Source organism: Trichomycterus rosablanca, chromosome 3 (genome assembly GCF_030014385.1).
Source record: "Trichomycterus rosablanca isolate fTriRos1 chromosome 3, fTriRos1.hap1, whole genome shotgun sequence".
NCBI lineage: Eukaryota > Metazoa > Chordata > Actinopteri > Siluriformes > Trichomycteridae > Trichomycterus > Trichomycterus rosablanca.
In genome coordinates this window covers 48816187-48839509 of record NC_085990.1, presented here as the reverse complement: position 1 = coordinate 48839509, position 23323 = coordinate 48816187, and the positions used below count along the sequence as shown (strand labels likewise).

At 39.1% G+C, this 23323-nt stretch overlaps 1 protein-coding gene across 1 annotated transcript in view; it reads left to right on the top strand.

Moving 5' to 3' along the window:
• Nucleotides 1-295: 295 nt before the first annotated feature.
• The window catches only part of bcl3 (BCL3 transcription coactivator), a 39336-nt gene continuing 16308 nt past the window's right edge, over nucleotides 296-23323 (top strand). The window contains exons 1-2 of the mRNA XM_062992318.1: nucleotides 296-863; nucleotides 6326-6425. Of these exons, the coding sequence (XP_062848388.1) occupies nucleotides 296-863; nucleotides 6326-6425 (668 nt within the window). The remainder of the gene's footprint in view (nucleotides 864-6325; nucleotides 6426-23323) is intronic.

Sequence of the window (23323 nt, the reverse complement as noted above, 5' to 3'; positions counted from 1 at the left end):
CGTAATGCATAGGAAATAGTATTTCACGAGACTGGGGCAATGCTTTTTGTAACACTGGTGTCATAGTCTGTTATTAGTTCATGTATTTTGTCATCTTTGTGCCTTCTATGTACCCGTTTTTTATAAAGCCACGGTGATATGTGAAAGATCTGCGACCTTTGGAGTGTCTAGCGGTTTAACCAGAGGATACAGCTCAGCTTTGCTTCGTGTACCTGTAAAACAAGCTGAAATGTCACCGGGCTGATCCTAAAAACAAAGCTTGGCTTCAACCAGCGCACCTTTACGCTTTATGATCATGACCATGAGCGGCGATCACACTGAAACATCCTCACCGCTCGACCTGACGACCAAACAGAGACAGATCACCGATCAGACCAAGACACAGCAGCGCGCAGATCGGACCAGATCACTGGAGATCGCAGATCGGACCAGATCACTGGAGATCGCAGATCGGGCACCAGACGCGGGGGCGGAGGAGCGCACTTCCAGACTTTTCCATACAGTCAGAACAGACAGCGAAGAACACAAGGACGATGAGAATCGATCCACTGAGACGATTCCAAGTGATTTGAAGTCTGTACGGACGCCCAAAGGGAAGCCGGAGACCGCAACGTCCAAACTTCCGATCAGAAAGCGTCCTTTTCGTCCAGCTCAGCCTTCTCCTGAGCAGTCGGACAACGATGCGGACATACACTTGGAAAAAGTTTTAAAGACAACCTCGAGTGCAAGCCCGAGCCCTGCCAAAATCCCCAAGTGCGCCAGTGTGCGCAATGGACTAAATGCGGAGGCGCACAGGTTGCTGCACAGTCCGAATCCTGGTGGCTCACACGGCGTTTGTGATATAGCGCATGTCATGCCAACCTGTAAGTACAAACGTGTACATGAAATATTTATTTAATTTTCCTTTCTAACTTTGGTAAACGTTCTATTTTGGTCAGAGTCGCGGTGGATTTTTTGCCACTGCGCACAAAGACGGAAATACACCCAGGTCCGAGCGCACCATCATTTTGGGGCAAACTGTAGGACACTATACGATAACGGTTTATTATGGCTTGCTTTATTAGATGTATATTTTATATATTTATGAATAGACTGTTAGAGGGAAACACTTAGGTTTGGCTATGATTTTATAGCAGAAAAGCTTGTGTACGGTATAACTTTACAGTACATTATTTTTCTTATTATTACAAAAGAGTAAGCAAGTGTATTGGGTACGTGTGTGTGTGTGTGTGTGTGAGTGTGTGTGTGTGGGGGGGGGGCGACATCTGTCTGCAAAAACCCAGGTCTGGATTGGGTTGTTTACACCCTTGGTAACTCCAGGCTGGTAACTCCATAGCCCTCCAGTATACTCACAAATGCAAACATTCATGAAACAAGTTTTATGCTAAGTGATCAGTATCTTTACTTATAATTACTGGGAAAAATATACATAACCCGCTGGAAATAAGACAAGACTGAATCCTAGGCAGTGGTAAAGTACTTAGGGTACTGGACTAGTCATCAGAGGATTGATGGTTCAAATATCAACACAGTTAAGTTGCCACCCTTAAGCCCTTAACCTTAAGGTGCTCACATTGTATTCAGTCACAACTGTAAGTGAGAATTAAAAAAAAACAGAGGAAGACAGACCAAAATTTTTTTTTATTAAAACTAAAAGATGCTGAAAAATATCTTAATACATGGAAAAAAATATGACCCAGAGGTTACTTTTTTAGAGACAATAATGTGATGGTTATTACTTAGACAATTTAACTGGGAAATATAAAAAAATATTAATTAAATTCCATTTTTATCACTTAATGTATAAATTATGTATTTATGAATAGAATGTTAAAGGAAAACACTTAGGTTTGGCTATGATTTTATAGCAGAAAAGCTTGTGTACAGTATAACTTTACATCTTCAAAGTGCACTGGTCAGTACATTATCTGTCGTATTATTACAAAAAGTGAAGCAAGTGTATTGGGTACCTGTGAGTGTGTGTGTGTGTGTGTGTACCATTACTAGGAAAAAGACTTGATCTACTGCAAAAGGGTAATGGTGTTAAATAAAATAGGACAAGGCTGAATCTTGAGTAGTTAGGATACTGGACTAGTCATCAGAGAATTGATGGATGGTTCAAGCCTCAACACGGTCAAGTTGCCTTTTTTGATCCCAAGTGCAAGGCTCTTAACCTTAAAGTGCTCAAGTTGTATTCAGTCACAACTGTAAGTGAAAAACCCCACTGTCTGCTAAACCCAAGGAAGAGAAATAAAAATTAAAAATGTATTAGGACTTCTTGATGCTGAAAACACATACTTTTTTAATACATACATACAAATATGAACCAGGGGTTACTTTTAAGAGACAATAATGGGTTAACACTCAGACAATTTAAGTGAGCAATAAAATGTCTCTTTATTAATTAATTGTGTAACAGTAATAACAGTAATAACAGTAACAGTAATTGTGGATAATTTCAAATGTACATAAGGATAATGTCGCCTTTTAGGGCTTAATTTGTCATTTTTTGTTATGTAGAAGTCCCAAAACTCTTTTTAAAATGATTAATATATGAGACAAAACAGCCAAAGTTAACTGGACCAGTCACTTCATTATTTCTGTATTAAGCAGGGGCTGAACTCAACTCATTCATTCCATCATTTGGTCACTTTGGCGCCCCCTAGAAAGACTAGGCACAAAGCATGAAAACCAATCAGTTCCAGGCCAACACACTCTTACACATTCACCCACACATAGAGGCAGCTTAAAATAGACAATCTACCTTTTACATACTCAGTTTCACCCACTTAACCTGGTCATTCTTTTATAAGTGAAATCAGGTGTGTTTTAGCAAGAAGATTACTAAACTGTGCTCCAGAACTGGAGTTGTGCACCACGAATAAGCAGTAATTAGTATAAAAGTCTGTGGGGTGGCATAGGTGACCTGGGTTTATTGCTTGCTTCTGAATGTCTTGTATACGGTTTAAAATATTACTTTCTATTCAGATAGATGGATCTGTATACACTGATCAGCCATAACATTAAAACCACCTCCTTGTTTCTACACTCGCTGTTCATTTTATCAGCTCCACTTACCATATAGAAGCACTTTGTAGTTCTACAATTACTGACTGTAGTCCATATATTTCCCTACATACTATTTTAGCCTGCTTTCACCCTGTTCTTCAATGGTCAGGACCCCCACAGGACCACCACAGAGCAGGTATCATTTAGGTGGTGGATCATTCTCAGCACTGCAGTGACACTGACATGGTGGTGGTGTGTTAGTGTGTGTTGTGCTGGTATGAGTGGATCAGACACAGCAGCGCTGCTGGAATTTTTAAATACCGTGTCCACTCACTGTCCACTCTATTAGACACTCCTACCTAGTTGTTCCACCTTGTAGATGTAAAGTCAGAGACGATCGCTCATCTATTGCTGCTGTTTGAGTTGGTCATCTTCTAGACCTTCATCAGTGGTCACAGGACGCTGCCAACGGGGTACTGTTGGCTGGATATATTTGGTTGGTGGACTATTCTCAGCCCAGCAGTGACAGTGAGGTGTTTAAAAACTCCATCAGCATTGTTGTGTCTTATCCACTCATACCAGCACAACACACACTAACACACCACCACCATGTCAGTGTCACTGCAGTGCTGAGAATGATCCACCACCTAAATAATACCTGCTCTGTAGTGGTACTGTGGGGGTCCTGATCATTGAAGAACAGGGTGAAAGCAAGCTAAAAAGGTATGTAGAAAAAGAGATAGACTACAGTCAGTAATTGTAGAACTACAAAGTGCTTATATATGGTAAGTGGAGCTGATAAAATGAACAGTGTGTGTAGAAACCAGAAGGTGGTTTTAATGTTATGGATGATTGGTGTACATTTATATACAATTATCTGTGTATTTCGGGATAACTGCAGCTAAATATCGATACGAGGGCAGCAACTTGGGTGTCTTTCATGTGCTTGTTCTTATAACTGTGTAAATTCATCTTACAATCACAACTTTTAACCTGATTCAACTCATGAGATAATTACCAGGTTTACTAGATAGACCAGGTTGAGAAAAACATCCACTTCTTATTCTTCATCAGACAAAATAAAATACAAATATAAAAAACAACTACTGTATATGGAATACAATGTTTCTGTAGAACCTGTGTTGCTTAAATCTATTACAACAGCATATGTGTTAGTCGGTGTTACTAACATTTAGCTAGAACTTTGTTGAGCTTGATGCAGCAGTGTTCCAGTCTGGTGGACTACACCAAACCTTTGGTGGTTAACCTTCTTTTTATCTGAATTACATCTGAACCTTTGACTCACTGATTAATACCAACATCAGGTTTCACACTCCAGCTTAGTCACTGAAGCAGATCTACATTGTCAGCTTCTTAAACCATCCATCATGATTAGGACTGTCATTCCTAGAAGTACGACCAGCCTTACTGTTCTACAGAGACGCTACACATTAATAGCAAAACCATGAAAGAAATATAGCTACGTATGTGTGTGTTGCAAAATGAAGATTGCGCAGTCATGGTCAATCCAATAAGCACAAGTTGTCATTGTGAAACCTTTTGCCAATCAGCAGGAAGTTGTAAGGTTTGCTTAGTAGTCTCTTGCAAAACATGACAGTGGGTCAGCAGATAAGTATGATTAAGAGTCCAGTCATTTCTTTGAAATGTGTCATCATTTGCTTTGCACAGTTGCAGGTTAGTCTACAATATATAACTCTAAAATGAGAGTTCACTTCTCTGAAAGTGATATTCTTGCGGTGGTTCCATATGCAAATAGTCAATTAAATAACATTTTTAAGTTTTACTTGGATATATATATTTTTTTTATTGGATATATTTATTTTGTTTATATTTTTTATGGACACATACATGGATTTTACTTTTACAGAAAATGGTACAGAAAATGCCATGTAACTCTTGTCTTTTCTGATTCATTGTACTGACACTTTTTTGGCACTGATGCAGAAGAAAATAATGAGTAAGTGGAAGTTAGAAAGTAAGTATTTTGACTCAAAGGGGCTGCAGTAGTGTAGATCAGTAGTGCACTATGTTTCACTGTTTTACTTTTTGTATAAAGGTCATGGACTCATACATGGATTTTACTTTTGTGTTGTAATATATGGATCTTATATACATTTGGAAGTGGCCAGTTTTAAACAGAGACATATGGGCGGCACACAGTGGCAAAGTGGGTAGCACTGTCGCCTCACAGCAAGAAGGTCCTGGGTTTGATCCTCAGGTGGGGCGGTCCAGGTCCTTTCTGTGTGGAGTTTGCATGTTCTCCCCGTGTCTGCGTGGGTTTACTCCGAATGCTCCGGTTTCCTCCCACAATCCAAAGACATGCAAGTGAGGTGAATTGGAGATACAAAATTGTCCACGACTGTGTTTAAAATAACCTTGTGAATTGATGAATCTTGTGTCATGAGTAACTACCGTTTCTGTCATGAATGTAACCAAAGTGTAAAACAGCACTACCCACGGCACACCCAATCATTCCACCCAGATTGCTTTTGTAAAAGATACAACCAAATAAATGCCACAGACTCTGATAAACTTTTACATCTTTACAGATAATGTGCAGCAAATGATAAAAGTGTGAATATTAATACTGCAGCATCAAGAGGCCTGATTACTGTAAGACCTGAAACTGCTGCATTTCTTCTAAATAAACTCACTGCACATAAATGTTAAAACTTAATCGTCTCCAAATAGCACAACATAACACAAAATACTGCCAACATGTACTGTATCACAGAGACAAAAATACTAGATGAATGAAAGACCGACAACTAGCCTGTGTTTAAACAAGTCACAGCATTTTACCTCATTGCTTATTCTTATTAAAAATATAAGGTGGCATGATGGCTTGGTGGGTAGCACTTTTCCCTCACAGTGAGAAGGTCCAGGGTTTGATTTCCAGGTGGAGCGTCTTAGGTCCTTTCTGTGTGGAGTTTGCATGTTCTCCCCGTGTCAGTGTGTTTCCAGCGGGAGATCCGGTTTCCTCTCACAGTCCAAAGACGTGTAAGTGAGGTGAACTGAAGATGCAAAACTGACCGTGACGGTGTTCGACGTTGAACCTGAAGTGATGATACATGTGTAACCTGTAATTACCTGTCCTGTCATGAATGTAACTAGAGTTAAAACTAATAAATAAATAAGTATTAAAATATATCATATAAATACTGTATGTCAGTGTATGTCAATTAATTGATTCGTGTTTTCACCATTTAAATATACAGTATAATACTATTTAAGCAGTTTTTATATAATTATTTTACTATTATAACTTCTTTTATTTTTGTATTTATTATCACAGACTACACATATTATCCATCTCCTCTTCCTTCATTTGAGGATACAAATCGTCTTCTTACCGAGGTTGCTTTGGCCACACACCAGGACGAAGATGGTGACACGTAAGTGTTTTATCCTTTATTCATTTTTGCAATATTCCTCTTAGTACAATTCCATATTGCAATCCCACTACCTCATGCACCAAACCGTCTAGTCGGGGATTTTTACAGAGCCTAAAATTGCCTTCTGCTTCACGTTCCACTTCTGCCAGGGCGTCAACCAAACCTTAGAAGTCATTACTGCAAGGTGGCGTCTTTACTTCCCAGGCTGTCGTGTCTGTTAAGCCTCCAACCAGACCAGTGCTACAGCTGATTTATTTGTATTTTTAAACTTTAGAAGGTGGTAACTAGTGCCTTACCGCTGCAGGGTTCTGGGTTCAGTACTCAGCTCCAGTTACTGTGAAATTGAGCATGTTTCACCTCACTTACCAAAACATGCCAGTATGTAAACTGGAAACTGACATGGTAACTCTAACTAGCTTACATGTCAGTAGGTGTGAATGAATAAGTGAGTGAATACCCTGCATTTAATCTGTTTCATTTCCAGGTTGTATTCCCACTTTGTGGCCTGTGTTTAGCAGGCTAACCACTAGTCATGAATAAAGCATATAATAATATTAAGTTCCATTAAAATATATTTTATGAAATACTTTAAGATTTACTGTGTCAACTATAGTATTCATATATAAATCAACAGTAGCTTTGAACTAAAAGCACTATTCCAATTAGTGTGAGTATTTCAGAGAGTAATCAAGAGAAAGAGCTGTGTAACACCAACATAACACGATGTGCCACTGTGGCATTGTCAAGTGAAAAAAACACAGCTCAAAAAAAACAATATTTTACAATGATTAAACTCTTACAATGAAACATATCAGTAGATAGTTTTGTTAGATAGAAACATCTAGTAGCCAGGCAGGTAAATTTGAAGATGGTAGGGGATTATAAGGGTTTGTAATGCTGTCTGTTTACTGCATTAACACACCTGACCTGACACAGTTCTACTGAAATTACAGTATCTCTACAATAAGCACAACAAAGTCTTGGCATTTGTTAAGAAAGCTGAATTCAGTGTAATCCTTTCTAAAACACCGTGTTTATTAAACAGGGTTCCCACAATTCTGGAAATCCCAGGAAGTTTTTGGAAAATCACATTTTATTTTTTCAAATCAAGAAATGAATCCAACTACTTTCCTTTCTAAATGTGCTATCTTAAAATGTGGTCTTAAAATATGTAATTGAAGTTATTAAAAGTTCATTCCACGTTTTTGCTGATGTGTTAAAATCTTGTTTGACTTAATTATTTACACTTGTATGCAATTTAGGTAATACAAGATGCTTCTAGTGTGGACATACAGAAAAGAACATTTATACTGTGTTCAGAAAAAAAGCTTACTAATCCAGGACAGGGGTCTAGTAGTGGTGTTAACTGTGTCATCATCAGGTTTGGTTTGCTGAACTTCATGTTTTTGATAATGTTAACTAACAGTAAATAAAAAGTGTCAATAACTACTGCCATGCATAAGGTTAATTAAGGTAATGTTAATATAAAGCCTTGTCTTGACAACAGCTCATTTGAAACAATTTAAACAGTTTTTACAATGTGTGTCCTTTTGACACAACCCTCCTAATTATCTGTGCTTGGGACCAGCACTTAGGGTGCACTGTTGTGTCCCTTTCCCGAGTGGCTAGATTCACATAATGCCATGTACCATCTATATTTGTAAGCCCAGCTCTCTGAAATCAGGCAATGCTTTTTCCAGCAGCGTGGCATTTACCATAATGCCACTCAAGCTCACTAACAGAAGGCAGAAATACTTTCCTTTTTTTTTTTACATGTGCATGAGCCATTTCAGTTTGGTAGAGAAAATACCATGTATCTTTTGTCATGTCTGATTCTTTATACTGATACTTTTTGGCACGGATGCAGAAGAAAATAATGAGTAAGTGGAAAGTATTTTATATTTGACTCAAAGGGGCTTCAGTACTGTGGATCAGTAGTCAGTAATATCAGTAATATTTCACTGTTTTACTCCTTGTATAAAGGCCATGCTAATGTGAGTAAGATATTAATAAAAAGTGTTGTGAGTTTGGGCAGATAAATAGGCCTAGGATAGATATAAACACATAAAATGTGCTGTCATGCATGGGCACACACACCCTTACTGTAAGACCTAAACAACCACCCACATGAGGCCAGCTATGAAAATGTCACTCAGTCAACTCATGTGAGTGAAACTTGGCTTTGTAAAAATGACACCTGCTGAATTTTCATGTAGGTTTAGTCAACATGGGACAAAGAAATCATCCAAGTAAGCGAAATGCCGAACAAGTGTGAGTGTGCAACTTCATATAGTGAAATGCCTGAAAAGGGTTGTGTTTGGGAAATTTTCTGAGTGTTAAAAGTACATTTCATGCTCTCTGCATTAGCACAACGTTGATTTCATTAAAGCTTTGACAGGAATTGTCTCTTCGGTTTACCTAATCAACAGTATGCTAATGAATTGAGCTGGTAAATCGTGGTTACTGGTAAAACACAGTTTCCTGGCTTGTATCTTTGTGTTACATCAGTAGCTGTCAAAGAGATCATACTGCAGCACAACACACATACACACACATACACATACACATACCTATACACACACTCCCCCTTCTCTGTAATCTGCTGCCTTATAGCTTTTACGTCAATGGGCGTTTCATCCTCTCACCTTGTTTTTTTTCTCAGCGCTTAACAGACCCTCACTTTCGGGAAAGCCAGTGTGAGCGCAAGTCTGCGGTTTACTCAGGTGTCTTGCTCTCTCTCTCTCGTTGCGTTCTTCTTTTTTATCGCCTTTTTAAATGAATGGGTTCAAAAACCCAAACATCCGCTCCTCACTTCCTCTTTCGCTGCTTTCACCCATCTCTTGCTCTCTTGATGTTACTCTATGTCACTCTTCCATAATGATTTTGTCTCTTTCTAACCTTTAATTCTGATTTCCTACAATTTGTCTCAGATGCAAAAAATGTAAGCATTAAATGTTGGGTAAATACCCGAAACTATTTTTTATAAAAAGAAAATTAAAAAAAATCATTTATTTACAACTGTGTGGCATGGTGGGCATTGGCTACCCTAAATTTTGTCAGAAAATGAATTACACCAAGTGGGCCAGAATTTTCAACAGTACATCATGATATAACACTGAGGGGAAACCATTCAAACCATATTGTGTTTGTTATTACAGTAAATTCACAAAATCTCATTTAACTCTGTGCTAATAGATATGATCAAAAATGAAAGTGATAGGCCGCTCAGGTGGCACAGCGGTAAAACACCAGAGCTGGGATCTCGAATACATCGTATCGAGTCTCAGCTCTGCCTGCCAGCTGGGCTGAGCGGCCACATGAACAACGATTGGGCTGTTGTTCAGATAGGAGTGGGATATTAAGCCGGATAGGGACTCTCTTATGACTGATGCAATTATGACCTCTGCTGGCTGATTGATGCCACCTGCACAGAGACGTGGAGAGAGTGCGGATCAGGGTGTGTCTCTCCGTACACAACGCTGATCCGCATATGCACTCGTCAAGTGTAGGTGACAAAATGCATACAGCTGGGTTAGCTTTGTTCTCCTCAATCAGAGCTGGGGGCCCATTAGTGGAGAGGAACCATGATGCAATCGGGCAATTGGACACGCTAAAGTCGGGAGAAAAAAAGGAGAAAATGCATAAACAAAACATTTTTAAAAAAATGAAAATGATAGAGGGAAAAGTATTTACTCACTATAATAAAAGTATATGGGCGCTTGAGTGGCACAGCAGCCTATTACGTTAGTCCACCGCTGCTAGGATCCGGGTTCAGATCTCAGCTGTGCTATCCAGGTGTGTACACAAACATTATTGGCTCTTCATGATGTCCTTCAGGGAGTTGGGGTGATGGATGTTCAAAGCCCTGCCATGGATCTGAACCCTGTCCAGGTAATTCCTCTTTGTGCTTGCATTTCCTGGTGGAACCAGACATGATGCAACCCTGACCAGGATAAATTTGATGAAAATGAAAAAAGTAGATAATAAACAGGTACAATTGGCTGTGCCTGAGGGAGGATGCTTTACTGTGCTTCATAGCCTATGTAGAATTGCGACCTCTGCTGTCTGATCTGACTAATGCCCCTGAAATAGTGATCAATATGAGGGGGGTGCTTTGCAATCTCCTGACTTATACTAATGGCATTTACATTTCCAGCATTGAGTGGATAGCTTCATATTCATAAGAACAGAGTCAGAAGACATTGTGTGTAAGTTTATAGTTGATATGTGCACTGAATTTATATTAAATAACAGAAACACCGGGGGATTCAAACTCGTTTCCTCCACTGTAAAAATGTTGCATTTCAGACAAGTATTACACTCATTTATACAACCTGGGTCAGGAATTTCATTGTATCACTCATGTTAATAGTAGGGCTGGCACCGATCCGATACTCAGTATCAGTCCGATATTGGCCCAAATCACTGGATTGGATATCGGAAGGAAGAAAACATGTAATCCGATCCGATAATGTTTCTTAATGTAAATAACACTTAATGTAAATAAGGCCATTTTTTTTTTCCTTATGTAAAGCACTTTGAATTGCCACTGTGTATGAAAGGTGCTATACAAATAAACTTGCCTTGCCTTGCGTGTAAAGTAAATAACACACAAAGATACGTTCCAACAGAGTGCCGTTTATTGTCACTCACGCTTAATGACATCATTAACATGTGCCACTGATCTACAGCTCAAATTAAAAAACACTGATCTACTTCAACTTTTAGCATTTTAAAAAATCATCTACTACTGCCACAACTAAAAACACTGTTTAAACACAATAAAAATCGCTTTATAAATGATAAATTGCTCACCTGAGATAAAGAACCTATCTTGTCCCGGCTTGGAGATCTCTCACATCCTCAACCATTAATCTATTAGTTTTATGCAATAAAACAAACTACACCGTATCCTGTTTTTCTCTTCAAAATCCAGCAGGGTTTAATAATAAGCATGCTTTGGTTTTTAATATTCTAAAAACAAACTTTAACGGAAAATCTCAACTCTGCATCAGTTCTAATCGGTCCATCACGTTTGATTGACATCCACATCTTCCAATTGTAGACACTTTTGTTAAACAAACCAAAATTGCTGCTAAATGTTCTGTGTGTAAAAGTGAAAATAAAAACAGCAGTTTTGTATAAGTGTGATGTTGTAGGTTCTGTATTTATTCCTTTAGAATATTTGTTTCAAAGTCTGAGCATTGTTATTTAGCTAGTTTAACCATGGTGCATTGAGACATGTATTATTACTGCTTAGCTGTTTGAGAGGAGAAATGACGATATCGGATTGGTATCGGTAGATACTCAATTTGCAGTGTCGGTATCGGACATAAAAAAGTGGTATTGAGCCAGCCCTAGTTGATAGTGATGATAAAGTTTCACTTTTGCAAAAGTGGTAGTTAAACCTGTAACCTCTTAGAGAACAGGCAGTTGCATTGCTTACATTCAACAACAAACTGGGGCCTGATAGTTCATGAACTACAGTTCACTGTTCAGAACACATCTGACTCAGTTTATTATGAGTAATTGGAGTGTATTGAATTTTAAAATGTGAATTATTAACTACAGTGTCTATAAAAGTCATCATGCTTTATTGAAATCCTTGCCTTTTGGCACGTTATAGCATGAAAATAAAAATAAATGAAGTCTGACTTGTTCTAGCCGTATTTACACCTTATAACCCTAATCAACACGGTAAAAATGACACTTTTTTTTTTTACAAAACCAGGGTCCCCGTGTCTGTGTGGGTTTCCTCTGGGAGCTTCAGTTTCCTCCCACAGTCCACATATGTGCAAGTGAGGTGAATTGGAGATACAAAATTGTCCATGACTGTTTGACTTTGAACTAGAACTGATGAATGTTGTGTAACCAGTAACTACCTGTTCTGTCATGAATGGAACCAAAGTGTGTAAAACATGCTGTTAAAATCCTAATAAAATAATTTAAAAAATCACAGATCTCATATCAGGCTAACTGGTCCACACCTGACATCAACTGTAGCGGTCCTGAGTACTTCAGAATAAAAACAGCTGTTCCTGTAAAGGGGTGATGCAAAAAGATTTTAGCTGAAAATACACTGTACTTACCATGAAACATGGTGTTTACAATATTGTTATGAGGGTGATTCTCTTCATTCTGTTTAGAAAGAACTATGCAGTTGGTCAGGATTGAGGGAAGAATTTATGCTGTCTGTTAAGTGGAAAGGAGGAGGACTCAAAAATGCAGATAAAAATAAATTTTTAAATTTTTACACTGGCGGTAACGAAAGGAATGCTCCGGGTGCTAATAAAGAGCGAAGTAGAAAAGACAGCGAATCTAAAAAAAAGTTTTAGCAACGCTGGACGCGGAGGCGCGAACGGGTCAAAACAGGATCGCCTCGTCCCACCACGAAGCTCGCTGGTGTAGGAGAGATGACCTGTAAAAGAAAGCGAGAGGATAATTAGCTACACCTCGAAGGGCGGATTCGAACCGGGAATGCCAGCATGGGAGGCAAGCACAGCCAAGCCACGCCACCCGGGAATTAGTGAACTGCAAAGCCCTGAGAGGTTTAAAAAGACCGACGAAACCAGCAAAATGGCCGCCGCTAGCCTCCTGTGGAAGCTACAGGAGAAATGCTAGCAGGTTAGCGAGATAAACAAACTCAGCGCGAGGGCTGAACGCAGTCGCACCGCACTTTCCCTGCCAGGAGTAAAAGAAAACCTATTTTACCTCGGCCTTTCAGCCTACACACCCAACCGATCTAGTAGTCGCCTGGGGTAACCAGCTTGACCCTTAAAAAGTGCGTGGACACCGCTAACATGCCACAAACAAATGCCAAAGGTGCAACGCCCACTGCTGCACTGCGCAGGCTTATATAGGCCAGCTGCAGCTGCGGGTCGTCAGCCCTAATTACAAGGCCTCTTATTTAAGGCCTTTTGTTTAGTTGGTCTGTAATGCCTGCTTCGCTGGGAACCCGGGGTAAGTTCACCAGCTACCGCAGGCACCCTAATACTGTCGAATTCTTGCAGATGACATGCGGCTTTTTGCTAGATAGGTGAAGATGGACAGCAGTTTCATCTTTCAGTGTGATAATGACCCTAAACATATCATCAAAAACAAAGCAGTGGCTTAAATATTGGACGGTGAATGTCCTGCAATGGCCCAGTCATAGTCCTGAATCTGATAGAAGATCTGTGAATGACTGAACTCTAACAATTCTGCAAGATTGAATAAAGCAAATATCCCACAGTCTAGGTGTACAAGACTTTGTTTATTTGTCATTTGTACAAATGTTAGCAGCAATCGTACATTGAAATGTGTGTTGGGAGGCTTGGAATTCTACAAATATGCAAACATAAGAGAAAGGGAGAGAATGGAGAGAATACTGATAACTGTAATTAAAGCAAAATGTGGCTATATTACTGAAACAAAGTACTAAATTAGGATACTGATCATTTTTCCAATTTTTTTTGGTAGTTTTTAATTTTTTAATTTTAGGCTATTAGGCAAAAAGTGACCATTTCAAATAGGGTATAAAGCTTTTCTATAGGCACTGTATGAGTACATCTTAAATTCTTATAGGCTTATAAAATACTATATACCTATGATAATATATATTGTAATATTTCAATTGTATTCTGTGGGTTGTCTTTTTTTATATCTTTGTGCACTTTAGTTCAACTAAACTTACCACAGCTAGCATCCAGTACGCCCAACAAAACAGCTTCATTTAAATGTAGCAGTTTGCAACATTCAGTAGAAGCACTTTGCTATTTGATGTTGTTGTTGTGTCACTGACATCCGTGGGTTAATTGATAGACATTATTTTTATATGATTTTTGTAGCAGACATAGGTTAGTTTGGGTACATGGGTACATGTGTCAAAAATGAGTACATGGGTCAAAAACTACATGGGTACATGGGTCAAAAAATACATGGGTACATGGGTCAAAAATGAGTACATGGGTAAAAGAATAAATGGGTACATGGGTCAAAAATGAGTACATGGGTCAAAGAATACATGGGTACATGGGTCAAAAATGAGTACATGGGTCAAAAAATACATGGGTACATGGGTCAGAAATGGGTACATGGGTCAAAAATGGCTACATGGGTCAAAATTGGGTACATGGGTCAAGCAATAAACCTCATTTTATATGATTATAATAGCAGACAGGTTCATTTCAGTTTCAAGCACTTCTTTGCAAGACACAAGTCTACATTAAGCTTTATTAAATGGTGTCTTGTCAAGTCTGTTATGAATCTTGCTGACTGCAAAATGATACTCCAAAACTTCTGATGCTCTTCTGATGTCTTCTTCTCAGTAAGTGGCAGACTTTTAGCTGTGTAGTTGGTTTCTGGTAAACTATTCCACACAGTTCTTGTGTGCTATGCCACATGACGGCTTCCCTTCTGTTTTTGTTTACTGCCACAACGGGTTGTGCCACAAGGGATGTGTGTCTCTGGCCTGTACAGGATGCCGCACATACGCAGCGATGGCTTATCTGGGCTGCGGTCTAACAAACTCTCACTCACTTCCAGGAACCTTTAGTTTCATCTGTAGAGAAAAGAGACAGACAGTGTGAGATTGTAAGAATGAACTGATCAGCAGTAAAGACCAATGGTAAAGCAAAATTATCTCATTAGTACAGAAAAAGGTTTAAAGTTAATATAATTCTTTCTTTTAAACCTTTCACTTTGGATCAAAGGTTAGATCTTATATATTGCAGTGCTGAATATATAAACGAATGCATCCAAATACAGGAACAAACTTTGTCCTAAGGACACATGTGGGAACCAGTTTACCTTTCATACAGCCAAAACAATATTTAAGTGGCTTCTGATCAAGTCTCTGAATGTCAGTCAGTAATCCAGCCAAAGCCACCCAGTCAAGCTTAAAAGAATCTGCCATAAATAATAGGATAATCAACCTAAATCCAGATGTGCAAAAGTACAAATGTACACTTATCAACCTGTTTCTACACTCTCTGTCCATTTTATCAGCTTCACTTGCCATATAGAAGCACTTTGTAGTTCTGCAATTACTGACTGTAGTCCATCTGTTTCTTTGCATGCTTTGTTAGCCCCCTTTCATGCTGTTCTTCAATGGTCAGTTCCTGCACAGGACCACCACAGAGCAGGTATTATTTGGGTGGTGGATCATTCTCAGCACTGCAGTGACACTGACATGGTGGTGGTGTGTTAGTGTGTGTTGTGCTGGTATGAGTGGATCAGACACAGCAGCGCTGCTGGAGTTTTTAAATACCGTGTCCACTCACTGTCCACTCTATTATACACTTCTACCTAGTTGGTCCACCTTGTAGAAGCTCATCTATTGCTGCTGTTTGAGTTGGTCATCTTCTAGACCTTCATCAGTGGTCAGAGGACGCTACCAACGGGGCGCTGTTGGCTGTATATTTTTGATTGGTGGACTATTCTTAGTCCAACGGTGACAGTGAGGTGTTTAAAAACTCCATAAGCATTGCTGTGTCTGATCCACTCATACCAGCGCAACACACACTAACACACCACCACCATGTCAGTGTCACTGCAGTGCTGAGAATGAACCAATACATAATATATAATCTTATATATATATATATATATATATATATACTGTATATATAAGATTATATAACATTTATAAATCAGAAACTGAAATCTTTTAAGTGCAAGGCTGAACCATTATTGCATGCCTGATACCTTTGATCTTTTTCGATGTTATGGGTTGTTTTAATACAACGAGTCATGAATAGCTGGCATTTCTGCACACACACCATTGATACAGACTGGTACATTTTTTAGTTATATATGCTGGAATCTAGACAAAATCCTTTTTAAGGGACATACCTTCTTGTTTTGCAAGATATTATCAAACCATATTCTGCATGTGTTACATCAGCGTGCTTTGAAGTAAGAGAGAGTAGGTGCTGAACTGGTGTGCCTTCAACCCAGGCCTGACTTCCATTGAAAACCTGTGGCAAATTATGAAGTGCAGTATATGACAACAAAGACACCGGACTGTAGTATATATGTAGTATATATGTAATATATCAAGAGAGAATGAACAAATCTGTTTGTCCTCTCTCCTCAAATGATTACAGAACATTACAGAATGATTAAAATCAAAGCTATAACACTGTGTAAACAAGCCCCTGTTCCTTTTTAGAATGTGTTACAGCTATCGGTGGGTAACACTGTTTCCTCACAGCAGTGGTTTGGGTCCTTTCTGTGTGGAGTTTGCATGTTCTCTCCGAGTCTGCATGGGTTTCCTCCGGGAGCTCCGGTTTCCTCCCACAGTCCAAAGACTTGCAAGTGAGGTGAATTGAAGACACAGAATTTTCTGTGACTGTGTTTGACATTAAAAGATTTGAACTGATGAATTGTGTGTAACCAGTAAATACCTGTCCTGTCAGGAATGTCAGGGCGTTTACATACAGACATGATTACATGTCTTATTGGAGATGGGGGACGGCCTCTTGTACATTATATGAATTGTCATCCTGTCCATGATGTGCTACTGCATTGTGCTCAGTGACTCTGAGGAAACTGACCTAACCTAACCCTGACCGGGCTAAAGCAGAAAATGAATAGGCATTACAAATGTTTGATTCATGCCCTTGTTTCCAACATAATATTTGACAAACATGTATGTTTTGAAATCAACACTTTGCATGAATGTAAATGTGAATACTATAAATTAGGGCTGGCTCGATACCACTTTTTTATATCCGATACTGATACTGATACTGCAAATTGAGTATCTGCCGATACCAATCCGGTTATTTCTCCTCTCAAACAACTAAGCAGTAATAATACATGTCTCAATGCACCATGGTTAAACTAGCTATCTAAATAACAATGCTCAGACTGTGAAGCAAATATTCTAAAGGAATAAATACAGAACCTACAACATCACACTTATACAAAACTGCTGTTTTTATTTTCACTTTTACACACAGAACATTTAGCAGCATTTTTGGCCTTATTTAACAAAAGTGTCCACAATTGGAAGATGTGGATGTCAATCAAACGTGATGGACCAATTAAAACTGATGCAAAGTTGAGATTTTCCGTTAAAGTTCTGTCACATTTTTAGATTATTAAAAACCAAAGCGCGGTTATTACAAAACCGTGCTGGATTTTGAAGAGGAAAACGGGAAACGGTATAGTTTGTTTTATTTCATAACACTAATGGGTTAATCGTCGAGGATGTGAGAGATCTCCAAGCCAGGACAATATAGGTTTTTTATCTCAGGTGATTTATATAAAGCAATTTTTATTATGTTTAAACAGTGTTTAGATGTGGCAGTAGTAGATGATTTGTATTGTGTTTAAACAGTGTTTAAAACAGCAGATCAGTGTGTTTTAATTTCTGAATGGCTGTTGCAGATAAATTGTAGATCAGTGGCACATGTTAATGATGTCAATAAGTGTTATTTACATTAAGTAACAGTATCAGATCGGATTACGCGTTTTTTTCCTTACGATATCCGATCCAGTGATTTGGGCCAATATCGGACCGATACCGAGTATCGAATCTGTGCCGGCCCTACTATAAATGAAAATGTAAACACAAGCCAGTTAACCAGCAGTCATAGTGGCATTTAGATTAAATACTCTTTAATGCTCAGGTTAAGGAAAGGTTGAGGAAATGAATAATACGTTTGCAATAATTTTACATGATTAAAATGTTCTTTCAACCTGTAAACTATCATGCAGTCACTTACGAGAAAATATCAGGAAAGAGCCTGTGTCGTTTTATGACCTCTTCTGCTTTTTATACTGAGGGAACATAGAAAGAGTGACAGTGCAGTTTTGTTCAGGCTACATCTGTAAGTCTGACTCATGGCCATGTAAAATGATTAAGTTCCTTGTTTCATTATGATGCTTCTACCAGATCTTTGCTTATAGTATTATTGTTTAAAATAAATGAAGCATATTTTATTTAAATACTTATATTTTAAAAATTAAAAGTAAGGGGAAATGAAAAGGCTGTGAAATTAGTATTCTTGTGTGTGACCATACTGACATGTCTGATACATGAATGTTTAAAAAAATAAAGATTAAATGTTTAAAAGTAAAAAGTTAAAAAATTAAAGGTTTTGCAGGATCAAACGAAAATCAAAAGAAAATAGAAAACAGCATAAGCCGTTATCATGGTGCACAACATCTGGGTATCAAAGAACATAGTCAAAACGTGAGTCATGTGACTCATCATGCTAGAAAAGTTACACAGCACTAACGCACCCGTGTGCAAGGCCAGAAAAGTTCTAGATTTGGATCATGCTTTTCCTTGTGCTTAATGTTTACATGTGTGTTTTTGTTACGTTTGGTCTGTCAGATGCGCTTATCAGGGAAGTGGAAGCTTAGTGGTTAAAGTACTGGCCTAGTAATCTAAAGTTTGCTGGTTTAAGCCCCATCCAATGCTAGGTTACCACTGTTAGGCCCCTGAGCAAAGCTCTTAACACTCAATTACTTGTATTGCATTCAGTCCCATTTACATTTTCAGCATTTAGCAGACGCTTTCATCCAAAGTGACTTACAGTCTAAGCAATTGAGGGTTTACTGTTACTGGTACTGTTTTAACCTGCTTTCACCCTGTTCTTCAGTGGTCCGGACCCCCACAGGACCACCACAGAGCAGGTATTATTTAAGTACTGCAGTAACAGTGACACGGCGGTGGTAGTGTGTGATGTGCTGGTATGAGTGGATCAGACACAGGAATGCTGCTGGAGTTTTTAAATGCTGTGTCCACTCACTGTCCACTCTATTAGACACTCCTACCTAGTTGGTTCACCTTGTAGATATAAAGTCAGAGACGATCGCTCATCTATTGCTGCTGTTTGAGTTGGTCATCTTCTAGACCTTCATCAGTGGTCACAGGACACTGCCTACAGGTCACTGTTGGCTGGATATATTTTTGATTGGTGGACTATTCTCAGTCCAGCAGTGACAGTGAGTGGTTTAAAAACTCCACTAGCGCTGCTGTGTCTGATCCACTCATACCATAACACACCACCACCATGTCAGTGTCACTGCAGTGCTGAGAATCATCACCCACCTAAATAATACCTGCTCTGTGGTGGTCCTGTGGGGGTCCTGACTATTGAAGAACAGCATGAAAGGGGGCTAACAAAGTATGCAGAGAAACAGATGGACTACAATCAGTAATTGTAGAACTGTACATGTAGAATGGTACATGTACTAACCATGGCACAGCACAATTTACAAATTCACATGCATGATTCATATCTTCTAATCTGCCCTTATATCTGGCTTTTTCAGTTATTGAATCTTATATGGAGTTAAATTGGAACATCCAAATTATATCCAATTCGTTGCATATTGAGCAATAGTAATTCCCCTAGTAATTGACCATGAAAGGAGTTCTGAGTACAACTTTAGATAAAGGCTTGTTAAACATGGAAACAGTTAAATAATAATTTTACAAGAACAAATGTTATTTAACTTCCCTCTTTTATTTATTTGCACACTTACACAAAAGAGGTGTGGTTTTGAGAAAAAGCAAATATTCCTGTCCTTTTCCATTTCCTTGTGTGTTTCTGTAAACCACCCTACCAGTGCTTAACACTGCTTGTATATTAATTATATTAATCAACTCAAGCCATAAAGTGGCACGTTCAGCATGAGTATATTACAGTATTTGCAGAACAGGTAAAAGCACTGAAACGACACTAAGCAGGTGTTTGATCTCTGCAGGTGTTTTTTCTAAAAATTTCTTTTCATAGAAAAACACACCGAAAGCCCCTGTAAAGTCACATCAATCATAATGATTATTATTCAAAACAGAAAGAACAGCGCCATTGTCCCTTATGTCAGGAAGTGACCTCAAACCAAAGTAGCTGTTACTGGAAGCCACTGTAGAAAAAAATACAAGTCCCTCATTGCTTCAACAGGGTTTATTTCATTAAACGTTAAACTTGTGCTCAGAGAAGTGGTGTTTTTTTTTTGCAAATGTTGGTTTTCCTGTATATACCGAGGTTGGTTGCAGGTATAGACACTTAGTGCAAGATCTTATGCAGGTCTGCATATAAAAAACTGAGTCACACACTCATGTGGTGGATCATCATGCTCGTTAGTCCACATAGTCAGCTGTCAAACCCACACAGCTACACACAGCTACCTGTTGGTTTATAGCCACGCATACAAGCCCTGTGTGTAACTGAGTGTGTATAAGACTTATTTCTAAAAGAGAAAAGTTGATTCAGTTTTTACAGGCACTTTGATTGGTCATTGCCAGCTAATTAAATTAAATACTTTAAGTATATATTATTTTTTTAGCATAATTATCTTTTCTTTTTATCCCACACAATGAGTATAAACAATCAGTTTTATTTATTATACAACTATCTTACAAATATGGCACGGTGTGGCTGCTGCATAGCAACATGGGTCTCGGGGACCTGGGTTCCAACCTGATCAACCTTGATTTCCTTTAGGTACTTCTCCCACCACCTAATCATGCCAGTTTTTGCAGGACAATTACTGCAAACCCCAATTACTGCTAAAGATTCAGTGGCTAAGTGGGTAGCACAGTCACCTCACAGCAAGAACGTCCTGGGTTCGATCCCCAGGTGGGGCCGTCTGGGTCCTTTCTGTGTGGAGTTTGCATGTTGTCCCTGTGTCTGTGTGGGTTTCCTCCGGGAGCTCCGGTTTCCTCCCACAGTCCAAAGACGTGCAAGTGAGGTGAATTGTAGACACTAAATTGTCCAAGACTGTGTTCGATATAACCTTGTGTGAACTGATGAATCTTGTGTAATGAGTAACTACCTGTCCTGTCGTGAATGTAACCAAAGAGTAAAACATGACGTTAAAATCCTAATAAACAAACAATCTGCTAAAGAGTTGCAGGATAACCTGATAAAGGCTGGGACAAATGTGTCAGTGGTCATATGAACCATATGAAAATAACCTAACAACCGAGGACTTCATAGCTGGATTTCATGACACACCACTCTTGGCCAAAAAGTACACAAAGTGTCGACTGAAACGAGCCAGAAGGAATTAGGATTGACCTGCAGAGGTCTGGGACACAGTTCTGTGTAGTGATGAATAAAACCTGGAGCTGTTTGGCCATATCAGTCAAGGCTTATTACCAGGACAGGACTATCCCCATGGTCATGCATGAAAGCCGTTCACACAAAAGGAAAGTGAATAACTTTCCATTTAATTAGTAAAGTTGGATTCCAATCTACACAGGCATGAATGGCTATGTGTGTGGGTTTGGGGAGACTATCCCTGCAATGGATTGGTGCTCTGGATGTTTCTGCCTTGTGCTCCCAGGTGGAACCACCCCACCACGACTTTGATAAAGTGGTTGTTGAAAATCAAGTTAAATGATTTACCCCTCATTAAAATCCCGGTGTGCCTTACATCACTGTAGTCAAAGCTTGTCTATGTGCATGGTGATCTTTGGTAGGTGTTTGAATACTCGGATTTAAACCTCTAGGGTTTTAGGGTTTGAATACAGCTTCCCACTTAGAAGCTGTTGTGCTGATATTGCATCCAGAGGCAGTTTGGAACCCCAAAGTTAGTGCTGAAAGCAAAGACAGATCATTATTACATGTCCAGTTTTGTGGACTTGTGTGGCTGAGGTGTTATTGCTTTGACTTTGCAATAACAGCACTTATGTGGGTTAGCATGTAACTGATAATGAAAAAGTAACAACCACTAAAGGATGCGGAACAATCATGAGCTCAAAACCGTCATGCGAAAACACAAGTTACAACACATGAGGAAAATGAGTAGCTGACATCAGCAGAACAGCCCACTTTCCATTTAATTAAAAAGTACCTAGAACAACCTTTACTGGTCGCAGCAAAGATCTTCATGTGTGAAACACACCGGTTACCACTAGAACTAGCAGATTTATGTTTGTGGTGATGGTAAGGACAGTTTCAAATAAACTACAAAAAGTTTGAGTGAATATGAACAAAGCTATACAAATTCCATCATGCAGTGTCCCTCAGACAGCAGTTTTCACAGTTATTAAGAAATACCATTTACCGAGATCAGTCTGATAAACGAAGGTTAAAAATAATAAGGTATTGTGAAATACAGGAATAGCAGTGTATCACCAGTATGCTTTATAGTCATTTATCTCTTATTTATATTTACATTTTCATAATTTAGCAGATGCTTTTATCCAAAGCAACTTATAGTACTGTGACAGTATAGTGTCTACTAGTCCACTACTTTAACCGCTAGGCTACAACTCCCAAACTATCTCTCCATTTCATTGTTCATTCATTCATTCATTCATTTAATCAATCATTTATTTATATTTTTCTTAGTAACCACTTCATTCCTGATCTAGTGCCACACAAAAATCAGAGCTTTATTCAGGAATACAACCCGAACATGGTGCCAGTCTAGTGCACACATCATCAAACACTCACATATTCACTTACTTAGTCACACCAGGGGTCAATTTAGAGCAGCAGTTTCACCTTCTGTATATTTTTGTATGGTGGAAGGAAACAGGAAACCACATGGACATGGGGAGCACATGCAAAACTATCTAAAAACTGGCCGCTCAGGTGGAGCAGCGGTAAAAACAAACGCTAGCACATCAGTTCTGTGATCTCGAATACATCATATTAAATCTTGGCTCTGCCATCTGGCTGGGCTGAGTGGCCACATGAACAACGATTGGCCTGTTGTTCATATAGGGGTGGGGTATTATGCCGGATGGGGACTCCTCGAGACTGATGCGACTACAACCTCTGCTGGCTGATTGATGCCGTCTGCACAGAGGCGGGGAAGAAGTGCGTTGATCAGGGTGTGTCTCTCCGTACGCAAGGCTGATTTGCATTAGCACTCGCCTGGTGTGGGTTAAAAGATGCATACAGCTGCTGCCCACATGTCAGAGGGGGCGTGGGTTAGCTTAGTTC